Below are 12,636 nucleotides of genomic sequence, written 5' to 3'. Positions count from 1 at the left end.
GTCGACGAGGAGGAGGAAGAACAGGAACGGCAGGATCGGAAGCAGCGACCGCTTCCAAGGAGGACGTGGACGCGAACGAGGAGGCGGAGGAGGAGCTGGAGGAGGAGGAAGCGGCGGTGGAAGAGGAACAGGTGCGAGTGCGAGTACGAGTGCAAGCGCGGGTGCGGGTGTGGGTGCGAGTTCGGGATCGGGACCGGGATCGAGATCGGGATCGAGAACGGAAGCAGGAGCCGAGGAGAGGAAGGAAGAAGGAATCGACGTCGTTGCGAGACCGATCGAGAGTGCGTTCTTGTGTGTTGTCGCACGGGAGGAGGGGAGGGAGACTCGAAAGGGAGGAAAGGCGACGACATCGGCGACGAGGAGGAAGAAGGAGAGGAAGAGAGGTGCTGGAGGAAGACGAGGAAGAAGAAAAGGAAGGTAGTGGTTGGTTTCGCTTGTCTCGTCGTCGAGATCCACGGAGTTTAGAGCTTAGGAGAGAGGAAGAGGCACATCCCCCCTTCTCTTCTCTCTCTCCCTCTCTCCAGTTTGTCTGAGTCTCTGCGAGCGATCGTATTTGCGCGAACGAGCGGTCAACAGGAAGAAGAAACGATCGGAACGACGCGCGTACGTCGACGGTTCGACCACCGACCATACGAAGAAGAAACGAAGAAACGAAGAAACGAAAAAGGATATCGAAGAGAAAAAGTGGTACGTGGTGATTTTTTTCCGTTTCCGTTTCTTTCTGTTCGTTTTTACTGGCAAGGGCTACTCTGTGTTCGTCGTGCAGACGAAACCTTTCGTCGAGTGTAGTGTGGTTTCTTAAAGTGGTGCCTCAGCACGAAGAGGGAATCGCCAGCAGGGCAGAGGCTCGAACGCATGTAGGAACATGGCCGCAACCAGCCCCTGCCTCCCTCTAGAGGTGAGTTCAGCGAAACCGGGACGGCTCTCGTTCCGATTCTTCGCTCTAGCGATTTCGTTGCCAGATCGTTCTCCGTCGTCTGCAACGCTCTTTCCTTCTCTGTCGCTCGAACGTCGTCGACCAACGTTGATCGTCGTTACGCGTTACAATCTGTCGCTGTCGGTACATCACCTTCGATACCGTTCGCATCGCTTTCTTTCTATTTATCTCGTTCGACGTCGACGAACCTTCCCGTTCTGGATGCAGCCGTTTGCTCGTACTTCGCGTTCGAGTCGGACTACCGGTGTGTTCGTTTTACCGCACCAGCGTGTACCGACTCGTCGCGCTCCGTCGACCAGCTTCTCCACGCTTCGCTCTGCTCGATCCGCACGAAACGAATCGCTTTGTCCATCGACGTATCAACTCGAGAGATCCGTTGCACGTCGTCGAGTTTTCGCAACTCGAATCAACGATTCGAAGCATCGAACGCTGTGCCGTTTTCCATTTGACCTCTTTACGAGGCACGGCGAGGATCAATCGGCCCTTATCCGTTCGACGTATAAACATTTCAAGAACGCCGGCTTACCTTACCTTAGTATCTCGTATCTCGTTCGTTCGTTCGTTCGTTCGTTCGTTCGTACGAAAGATTCGAACCAAAGGGAAACGAACGTCCGAGATCGATACTAATTCCGATTTTTTGAAAAATTCTGTTCATCGACCCGATGCTCGTTCGATGGATCAGAAAAAACAAAAATTACCGGCAAACGACGTGTCACGATACATCGACGAGTCGTTTCTCCGGCTCTGTCTGTCGTATCGCGTTGACCCCGTTTATCCCACCGTTCTTATCGAGCTTTCATCGCGTCGCTTATCAGCCACTGCTGTCTGTTCGTGTCCGCGAATGCAACGTAGCCGACCAGTTAAAGGGAACGCCACGATCGCTACGCAGAAGTCGCGAACGCTTATCCTCGCCGATGTTTTGCGTCTGTCGTTCGTCTCACCGAATTGCTTTCGATATTCTCCCTCTCTCTCTCTCTCTCTTTGCTACCTTCCTTCGTTAAGCATCCGTCAAAGAAGCGATCGTATTTCCCGAAGGAGACAGGAATCCTCGAGTTTCTGCGACAGACCTACGCTCACGCCTACGCACAGGCTGTCCTCTTTTTGCCCTTTAATCGTATCGATTAAATTCTGATGCGTCGCTTAATGGATCGAACCTTTGAACCTAACTTCTCCGTGAATAATTGCTTTAACGTTGTTCGGTGTTACGGTTGCGCGACTCGCTGGAAAAAACGTTGAACAAGTATTTTCAAATTAATACCGTCTGCGAGGAAAGGTAACGAAAGGAGAGGTACGCAGCGTGTATCGTAAAATTTGTACCGTTTAAAGGCAGAGTCTGGTCGCACGCTCGGTCGCAGCGACATTACCGTAATACGGCGAAAAATGATTTAAAGTTTTTGCCATGTTACCAGGTCGTAAGGACGCGCGTTTAAACGGCCAACGGATTCCGCTAACGAAATATCTAGAGTACCGTGCTACTCTCGTATCAGAAAATATCTGTAAACACGAGCGTATCGACATTCAGAGTCACGATCGACCAAGAAAATTAACTGCCGAACCATTAGGCTTTCAACGCGAATTCCATCGCCCGCAGAGAATACTTGGCTGCGGTGGAAATCTCTGGTCAGACGGTAGCGTTCGATTTTCGTCGAACGAGAATTCCACTTTTATTAGCGTCGTTTTACGACGGAGTACGCGCGGCAGGTGTCCGCGTCGCGTAATCGTCCGTGTTAAATAATCGGCGAGAGAACGAGATCAATTAGAAACGGATAGCGACGTTCATCCTGCACCGCGTCATTTTTCTTTCGTGCGCTCGCCACTTGCAAATACGTAAAGGGTATCCGCTCGGAATTTTTCGTCGAACCGGTCGTAATTTGGCAAGCCGCGTTGGAAATTTATTTTATACGGGGCGATTTATCGTTTTCGTTGAAACGTCGAGCGATCGCAAGCGTTCGTAGCCACGCGACCGATCGAGCTTCGTCTCTGAAATGCCCGGGCTAACCGGCTGCTGCGACTGCCTCGAATTTTTACGCGTCTCCATCGAAAATACCTGAAAACGAAGGTCGACGACCCGAATCCAAACTACTTTCGACGTGTCGCCTCTGTCTTTGACTCGACCGTCGACTTTGAATCGGCGTACCATCGTGCGCTTTCGAAGACGAAACTCCTGGCCTGATATTTGACGAAACGGACGGACGGGGGGAAGAGGAATCGCACGAATTGTCGTTAAGGCGATGCCTCGAGAATATCGAAGACAGCGCTCGAAGCAATTCGAGTTTGGAAAAGTACACGCACGATGTTCGGGCTTCGTGGAATACGTAAAAGTGAAAACTCGCTGCATCCGAGCAACGAGCGAACCGTCGAACGCCGGGATAATTCGCGTGCGATCAAAATTTCCACGCTCGTACGTATAACGTACAGCGTATAGATACGGGCAACGTAATATCCTTTTTGAAAGGTTGCGTCGAGGATTGCGAAAGGAGGTCGAAGATCCCGGTTCGAGTGTCCGACTGGACGTTAATTTATTAGAGATCCGTAAGGCTGGTTTGTCACGTAAAAGCCGGCGTTACGTAACTGTCAATTAAATAATGGCTGGAAGCGTGCCGGCCGGTCGTTTTGTCGTTCGTTCGGTTAATCGCGTCCCCCGTGCATCCAATCTCGATTCGATCGATCTAATGGACACGTTCGAGCGTGACTATTTCCAAGATAATACCGGCGAATCGCGCGAAAAAACGAATCGCCTTTCCATTCGTGTCACGTAAGTCGTCGCATTGTTTCATCGGCGGTGAATTTTTACGAACTTCGACTCGAGATTCTCGATTCCTACTCTTTCTCGTTGGAATTGTTTCCGCTAACCTGGTCGTTGCCAAAGAGCGTGTGTGTGTGTATGTGTGTGTGTGTGTGAGAGAGAGAGAGGCGAAAATTTCTTACGTAGGCGAGAGAAGAGTCTCGACGATCTCGAGGAAGAAAGCTGGTGCCTAACCGACGATCCAAAAATTGCATCGGACGTTTCGGAATGGCGAAGGAGGACAGCCCCTGTGGCGGAACTCTCTCTCGCCCCCTCGTCGCCAACGTCTCGGATCGTAAAAAGCCGCGAAATTGGGTCGAAATTTCTAGGAAAGCGTTACGTCGACTCGTATCAGGCCGATTGTCGAGGCTGATTGCTTTGCCGAGATGGGCCGAGCTAGCTGGCACGGAGGTTGGCAAGAATGGCGAAGGCAGTTGGTGCGCGGCACGTGTGAGAGCGGGCAGGCTTGGATTCGCAGTTGGTAGGACTGGCTCTGACGCCCGTAAAACGGGGAGTACGACGACGCTGGAGGAGTCATGGACGAAGGAAGAGGACGCGCGACGGGGGTGGAAGAGGATCGCTCGAGCGGCCGAGGAGGGGCCGAAAGGGCGGTATGAATGAACGATCGATAGATATATAGTTACTTGCTGCCAGGTATCCACCTCTCCGTGTATTTTCTCGGCAGACGCGAGACTATTCTTCCCAAAAGAATCTCGATTCCCTTCCAACGACGTGGCTTTTATCCTCGGGGTTTGCCTACAACGGGATTAAACTCGCCTGTGTATCTTCGACAGGTTTTCCTTCCGAACGGTTTTCTTCTCTCAAAACGCAGACTCCTCTCTCTTCGCTGCGCTCTATTTTTTCCTTCTTTCGCTCTTTCGCCACTTTAATCGACCGTTCGACGCGAACCTCGCAGGAAGTTGCCTGGTTATCAGGCGCGTGTCATTCCATTTTGCGAGTTGGCTTGGTCGAGCGAAGATTTATTCGTTCGAAACCGTCCAACGACGGAGGAAATAAACTCTAACTGTAGAAAGTCGCATCTCGATCGTGGTATCGCCAGAGTAATTACGAGTCGCTGTCGGTGACAGCGCGTAGATCGGTCGCGGCGTGTTTCGCGTTCGGAGGAAGCAGTCCGTTGGCCCGCGTAAGTACACCGACGTTACGCTGGCGATTCTACCGTGAAACTAAATGGTTGCTCGGGCCGGAAACTTTGGCAACGGATCGGTCCGCTTTTCAAAGCGATCGCTGTAAACGGGCAAATACGTTTTCACGGACTGCGCGATCGCCAGCGTTCTTAGACACGCGAAAGAACGGAGCGCCGTACGACTCCCAACGACAAATTTAATAATTCGAAAGCCGGCACGAAGCCTTCGGTTCCGCCCTGTACCGGTGATCGACTAGATCGATATCGCGAAAGTTTCTTTGTGCAGCGGTAGGACGCGTAGTGTGCGTGCACACGTTTCGACTATACCAGGCTAGTTCGCACATACACGTCCTTCGTACATAATAAAGCTCGCATATTCCCTGGGGTCGACTATGCCACCGTAGGGATGCCTTTTACATCCACGATGATATCGCGCGCGCGCGTGCGTTTAATACTCACGGCTAGATCCGCTTCGTTCGTTTAACCTAATTGCCATCGTAGTTTCGTTGGATACAATGGGCGTCGGGCGTACACGTACGTAGACATCGCGTGCAGTGTTTTTATTATCACCGGATAAAGAACCTCGAGGTTAGTTTCATCGGATCGGGCGCCGGAGAACGTTTCAGGAAAGAGGCGAGGGTGAAAGCGGCGAGGGTGAAAGCGGCGGTATCGTGGACGAGCGGCGCGTGGCCGTCAACATTTTCCGCTCAACTGCTACCCGTGTCTTTCGAACTCGTTGGTTTGCGAATCCGACAAAGTCAAAGGTCCTTTGCCTAAGTAGGAAAATCGTAGATCGGAGAGAGTCGTGCGAAACGTGGCAACCTCGACCGGCATTCGTCCACGTTTCCACGTTCTTATTTCCTGGAATATCGTGCGAGATGCGGAGAGTTGAAATTCCAGCGACAAAAGGGGCAAGCTGACATACGTAAGGCACGTTGCGTGGCGAAGGACGCGGGTTCTCGCTTCCCCTCTGCCGATGACCAATGGCGCTCGAACGCTTGGTGACCTCGTGGCGTAGGCGAAAGAGAATCCTGCCAGCGAATGCGTATATTATTGCGTGTTTGCGTGTGTGCGTACGTACACTGCGCATACGTCGACTTCGCCTGTGTTCCGGCTCGTCCAACTCTCTTCCACTCCGCCCCACGCCTCTCGATCCTCCGTGCCCTCCTCTTGGCTCTCTTCTTCTATCTTTTCTCGTACCACTTGGCAAAAGCTGGAGACACCGAGTCGCCCCGGTTGACCTTACTATTGACAAGGGCGACATCCCTGATTTATAAACCTTGGGCAGCGTAAGCAAACGAGCGTCGCGTTCTACGATACGAATACGTGGCTAGAGCGGATGTAGAGACAAACGGGGGTGAGACTTTGTTCTTAAGAATACTCCGTCCTCGCGCTCGTTCATCCGGAAGGGGTTGTTCGTCGTTCGACTCGCGTCTCTACGAACAGCGATAGGATTAACGGGGATTAACACCTGAGGGATACCGAAGTTGCACGTAGCGAGCAGTATCTCGGTGGAAGAAATCTTTCCGATCGGATTCGTAAAGCGCTTCGCCGCGAAAGAAACGCAATTGATCCGGCGCTACGAGCGCGGTGGAAAGTTCGAGCAGCGGTAATTTATCGCGCGTCGTATCGGAAAAGTAAGAACGCTAATGTAAAAAACTGTGTCGGCGCTTCCTTCTCCCTCCTCCCGCGCGCTATCTCCACGATCTAAATAATCGTTCAAGTTACGTCGGTGTTATAACGTCATAGTTCAAGGATTTGAAAAGCGCGATTCAGCGTTCCAGCGACGCGTCTGGTTTCGTGGAACGTGGACGGCACGCGTCGCGTTCCCGCGTCCAACGATTCGCTTTCGGTTCGGCGAAGCCGACTAGCCGCGCTTTCAATTAGACGAATCGCGATTCATCGAAGGCCAAGAGTCGTATCATTCGTGCTAGAATGTTATAGTTCAAGGATCCCGTTGTCTACATCGAATGGCCTCGTCATCTATTTATTCGAGTTGCATTCCCCAGCGTTTTCTAGAATTCATCGCGTAACGACAATGCGAATCGACGCGGTCGAAACGTTGGAATTTGTCTCGGGATCGAGGTAAAATCTTTGGTCGAGAATGCTGCGTTGCACGATCAAGTAGAAAGAGATCGATTCGGAGCGGACGCGTCCTGCCAAAAGCGGTACGAGAAGCCGATACGTTTGGAAGGTGCGGTAGAAAGGGCAGCGCTTGGCACGTCCGGTCTTTTAAGTAGTACAAGTACGTGCGTGGTCGGACTAGCGAGAACAGCTACGGAAACGAGTTTGGCACACGCGCTACCGTAAGTACCGTCTTTGCGCTCGTAGTTTCTTTAATGGGTCGTTGGAATATTCAAACCTTCGCGAAGATTATCATTTACAGCTTTCCCCGTTGCGATTGGCGAGATTTACAACGCAACGATAACGTTCCGCCAAGCCGAACGTCGCGAAATTTTAATAAAAAAAGGGAAAAAAAGTGGCAACGTCCGTCGGGTTGATATCGAACATTCTCCGGTTACGAGTCCCTTGTACGTATAAAATTTTAGTTGAAAATATTTGAGATAGATTGGTAGGTCAACCGGTCAACTTCGAAGGGGAAAAGCGGCAGGGTAAATCATCGGACTAGTTGTTTGACGCGCGCCAACTTCCCGGGGAAATCTAAATTCGATTTTCCAACTTTATCGCTGTGAAAACAAACTCGTAATCGTTTCCACGTCGAGATATTGCGCGGAATTTGCACGAGTACGTCGCGTTATCGCATCCATTGACTCGGCAAAAATTGTTTTTAGTCGCAGAAATTTCTAGGAATTATACGTGTAACCGAATTTGCATATTCTAATTAGCATCCCTCGGCGAACAGTGAACGGTCGGTTAATCGGTTCCCCTTATCAATGAATACGAGCTTCTTGGAACGGTTGTTTCACGGTCGCGTGTTTCGCTCATTCACTCGCGTCAGTCACCAAATCATCCGTTCGAATACGTGGAACGACCGTTGCCGCCTCGTGCTTTATTTTCCGATTCACGAAACCTTCCTTCGACCTCCCGCCACCATCCTCCCGCCTCTTTCTTCCGCCGCGAGTCACGTAGGATTTCGCAATCCTCGAGCTGCCACGCGCGTTTCCCGCCGACCGCCGCGATACGCGTAGGAGGAAATTTCGAGAGGTAGCCAGCAACGTCACCTCTGTAATGCCTGTCTTTGGTTACGTGTCCTAGGTTCGATAGGAATCGAACGGCAACGTCTCGCCAACGTTCGGCTTCGCTGGACGAAAATAGGTCACTCGGGTCCTAGATACATAGGTATCGAAGTGGTTCGTCTTTGGTAGCTCCGTACGTATCGTCGATCAACGGCCGATTTTACCGATGTCCGCTCTAACCGAGGAATCGAGGGAGGACGAAGCGGCGGCTGATTTTCTCTGGAGCTCTAAAACGAAACGTATCCGCACTGGTTGGTGCAACTTCTTCGGAAATGGCGTGTGTGGCGAGGAGCGTGGGCGTGGGACGAGTCAGACGTCTGGCCATGACGTTGTTCCATCCCCTTCCCTTCTCTTTCTCTCGATTCCTCCTTCTCGGTCGCTGTTCGTCCGAAAGAGTTAAAATCATAGATGCGCGTCTCGCAGCAGCGTTTCGAGACGTTCTCGGGCGCCAGACGATCTCGCTCGTTTATAGCCGTCCCCTTTCGTCTCGACGTTACGAGCCACATAGTTATACGGCTTTATCCTCGGTCGTGACTGGTGCTCGAGCACTCGCCAATCCGGAGACACCCCTGCCAGGAACCCTCTTCCCCTTGCCCCAACGTTCGCTCGTCCTTCTTTCAGATTCTCATTCACTTTTTTCCATCGCCGTTGCTCGTCGTCGAATCGGCAAACCGTCGGCCACCGCGAACGATCCAAACATCGTCCTCGCTAGGAATTTTTGTGTCGCGCAAATCGAATTAATTCTGCCATCTGATCGGATCGACTCGCACACGTCGAGCAGAGAACAGTTTCGATCGACAGTTTCTCGACTGTTTACAAGTTTACGCGAAGGATTTCTTCGCGTTTGGGAGTCAGGCGAATGTTTGCAGGGCCAGCGATCGCGCCTCTCTTTCGCGCGTTTGCCCCGGGCTTGTCAGGGCTGTTTCGCGTTTCGACGTTTCTCGCCTCGGAAATCGTTTCTCGACTCGATATCACCGGCTGCGACATTCGATTTCATATGATTTATGGCATTCCACCGTGTAGTGTCAGTTAACCGGTCGTAAATTACCGCAACGATATCGATCTTTCGCGCGTAAATCAACTCGCATCATTTTCAAGTAGACGTGCAATTTGTTAAATCATTCGATGAAAATGAACGTTCGATTTTTCGTTACACTCGTTCGTAGCTTTCGATCTACGAAAGTACGTTCGAGGAACAAAGAATCTCCATGAAATGGAATACTCCATGGGACGATCTAACGTCTGATTCGTCGTAAGAAACTGCCTCCGAGTGTCTGTAATTCGGTGTGTATCGGAGCGTAACGGTTTCACTCGAGTGTCCTTTACGATCGCGAGCAGAAGTTTATCTTCGGGACGTGGCTGTCGCAAGTTTGGAAAATCTCGAGGAAAATTTGAACGTTTGAAACGACGGCGGCTACAGTGGGAACGCGATTCGCGTTTTCGATCGACGCATCGCAGCGAAGCCAAAGTACGCGGTGTAATCGTTGCTGACCGACGAGCTGCTCTAAAACGCATGCGTTTAGACGCAGACGATGCGTTTATAGCAGCGACGACGAATAAACGCGTTAAAACGAACTCGTGTATCCGCTTTCTTCGCTACCGTGGTCAATTAAATTTCCATGTTACTGCCACGTTTGCAAACGCTCGTTGCCTACACTCTACACGCGTGAATTTCTATTTTCTTCGATAAAAATTGGCTTCCTCGCGATCGACGATTCATCCGCGAATATTCGATGTCCGTTCGCTACTCGAAATTTCGTCTTCTTCCACGAACGTGACATTTTTATCGTACTCGATAACAACGACAGGATCATCGTCGATAATTTATTCTCGCCGCCCGAAATTTCGATTCTATCGGACGAGTGGCAAATTTCCATTGCAATTAATAACATCGTCGGGTTAATACGAGAGTGATGTATATCGTAGGAATGTGACAAGAGTCGGCAGGAAGGTAGAGAAGTCGAGGGGATGCGGCTGCGATTAGGCAGTGCACGTAGATCGACGTACTCGCACACGAGGCACACGAGGTGCGCTCGTAAACGTACGCAGTGACATAACGCGCGATCGCAGAACAATTCGCCAGGGGTGGTGGTAGCGGCAGGGCAAGGGCGCGTTAGGGGAACGGAGGGGAACTGTCGAAACGAAACGGATACACGTATTCGTCGCACACGTGTACAGCTGACGTAACCCCGGTTTCTGGGGGCAAATAGACCGAAAGGTAATTTTACCGGGCTATGTAGGCGGTTATTACGGCTAGGTGGCTCTTTAACGCTGGCCTTCCCTCGCTTTCCAACACCCGTTTCTCACCGACGTCCGCCTGCGTTTACACGGGTTTAACGCGCAGACAATGCTATTAGCGCTATTTATGGTGCCTCAGCTTCGTATCAGGCTCCGTCCGCATTAGACCGTGGGTATTCCAATTGCGCTCCATCTCTACGTCTCTCTCCTTTTTGTCCACCGAAGCGTAAATTTGGATAAAATCTGGCTTTGCCCGGTAATCGTGTTTTCGAAGGATCGGTATCGACGGAAGTTCCGTAATTTCGAGATTTCGCCCAGATTTCTATTAACGTATTCGAATCGGACCTAACGACGTCGTCACGAGGCAGTCGTAATAGCGTCATCGATCTGTCCCTGTTTTTGCATCAGGGTAGTCGATGCATGTTCTTGGCGAACGATTCGGTAGGAATTCGCGTGGACGAAATACGGCGAAGTTAGAACCGACGCGAACTCCCCATCGCCGAGTAGTCGAGTAATCTACAGGCTGACGCAAAGTAGCAACGTATTGGTCGCTACGTTGGCAGCGATAGCTTCCGTTGACGAGAAGCTATCGCAATTACCGTTTCAGTGACGGTAGCGACGTCGCGCGACAGATACAGTCGTCCGTTGAATAAAGTCTGAATACGAGAGACGAGCCGAGAGACCGCGCGCAACCGGTGATTTCTATATCCTCGTTAAAAGAATCGATAACACCTGGCGTACTATCGATGGAGCAAGTATAGTATCCTTTGCGACATGGCAAAGTTACGAGTCGAGGCGTCGAATAACGATTGACAGCAGCATTGACGTTCGACGTGTCTCTCCACTTAACGTCGTGCAAATTTCATTTCCTATGGTAATTTCTCAAATAGAATGGTTTCCAGACGAACATCGAACGTTCTTCCTGTCGTTAATTTCGGCTTCCACGCGTCCTACTCGCCGCTACGCGTTTGCAAATGGGATCTCGTCGTTGAACGAGGCGCTGGGAATTTCTTTCCTCTGGAAGTTTATCCGGTACACGTGACACAAAGTGTCGTAGCATCGGATAGGTGGTACCGCGTGACGCGTGTCAGTTAGCGAAAAGTCTTGGCACGCCGTGACCGGCTGATGCGATTACCGCGGTCGATCGACTGCTGCTTGGAGCGCTTCGAATCGAATAATTAAGACGAACGTTATGCGGGGTGATCGCGTCGCTCGACGCCGAGCATAAGCGAACCGCTGCATCGAATTCCCCCGAATGCCGTTGCCCACGGCCGTACTACCTCGACCTAGATTTACGCACTCTAGCCACCGGTGTGCTGGGACGCTTGGACGTTCGTACAACCGCGACTGGCCCAACGACACCAGCTTTTTCGCGTTTACGAACACGTACGGTCGATCGGCGGATCGCATCGTCGAACCCTAAACGCCTAGACCCGATGTTACAATCGCGTTCGTGTCGTTGTTTGGTTCTATGGACACGTTGCCTCGTCGGAGGTAGTTCGAAATTTCGAAAACGCGAAAAAGGAAAATAGCCGTAGACAGGCGCGGTGGTAGGATCGGAAGGAGGTAGTAGGCAGAAGCCGGTTGACGGAAGAATCCTGCGAAAACGTAGAGAGCAGGCTGGAAGGTACGCGGCCGGTAGTGGCGGTCGTGATGGTCGTGGCTCGGTTGACGTCACCGGACAAAATGGCGGAGAGGTGACGTCACCAGGAACCCCCTCTCTCTAGGTGGCTCCGCAACGTCGCCGACTGTAGCCTCGATATCGCGGAGATGCCAGAGAATCGAGGTGTGTGTGTCGGAGAGAAAACGCGACGGGGAGAGAGAGAGTGAGAAAGAGTGAGAGAGAGAGAAAGAAAGAGAGAAAGCGCGAGGACGGTGGAGGTGTCGAACGGGTGGGCGCCGTGATGCTCGCGTCACAGCGCTTTCGGTGCTCCGGTGCTTTTTGGCAAGATCGTTTCGCGCATTTAGAGGGCGACATTAGCCGGCTTTTCGGGTAACGATCGCGGTCGCAGCGCGGCACAGCTGGCTGCCGGGAGACGCCCCGGAGACGCGTTCTCGTGGAGAGCGACGATCGCAGCCTGTGAACGAGTCGGCGACGATGCTTCGACCGGTGCTCGTAATCCTAAGGATCGTTCGATCGGCATTGGTAGCGTGCACGTGGTGGAAAAATACGGGACGAGGCAAAGGGTAGGTAGACGGACGTTGGCAGAGGTTGAAAGGTAGGAAGGTAAGCGGCAGACAGCAAGATGCCGGACACACAGGCGGCAGATATACTGCGCACGTGGCGCAGAGCGGCGATTCGGCTGCGCGCCAGCCCGAATCCCTGCGACCCAGG

General features: G+C 51.9%; 1 protein-coding gene across 22 annotated transcripts in view; it reads left to right on the top strand.

The window, feature by feature from the left end:
- The first annotated feature begins 419 nt into the window (after window positions 1-419).
- LOC100746463 (voltage-dependent calcium channel type A subunit alpha-1) overlaps window positions 420-12,636 on the top strand; it is a 57,984-nt gene continuing 45,767 nt past the window's right edge. For 19 of the 22 annotated variants that reach the window (XR_004461987.1, XM_033321627.1, XM_033321640.1 and 16 more), the window contains exon 1: window positions 3,936-4,333. Coding sequence is in view for 19 of the 22 variants with exons in the window: in XM_033321627.1 (XP_033177518.1) it covers window positions 3,951-4,333 (383 nt within the window). In the remaining 3 variants the exon portion in view is untranslated. Of the gene's footprint in view, window positions 899-3,935; window positions 4,334-12,203; window positions 12,489-12,636 lie in introns of those variants that run through there. The other 3 variants (XM_033321643.1, XM_033321642.1, XM_033321633.1) reach the window with 3 other exon arrangements.

Source organism: Bombus impatiens, unplaced genomic scaffold (genome assembly GCF_000188095.3).
Source record: "Bombus impatiens unplaced genomic scaffold, BIMP_2.2 scf_0478, whole genome shotgun sequence".
Classification (NCBI taxonomy): domain Eukaryota; kingdom Metazoa; phylum Arthropoda; class Insecta; order Hymenoptera; family Apidae; genus Bombus; species Bombus impatiens.
The sequence above is the reverse complement of the archived record's forward strand: the minus strand, read 5'-3'. Positions and strand labels throughout refer to the sequence as shown.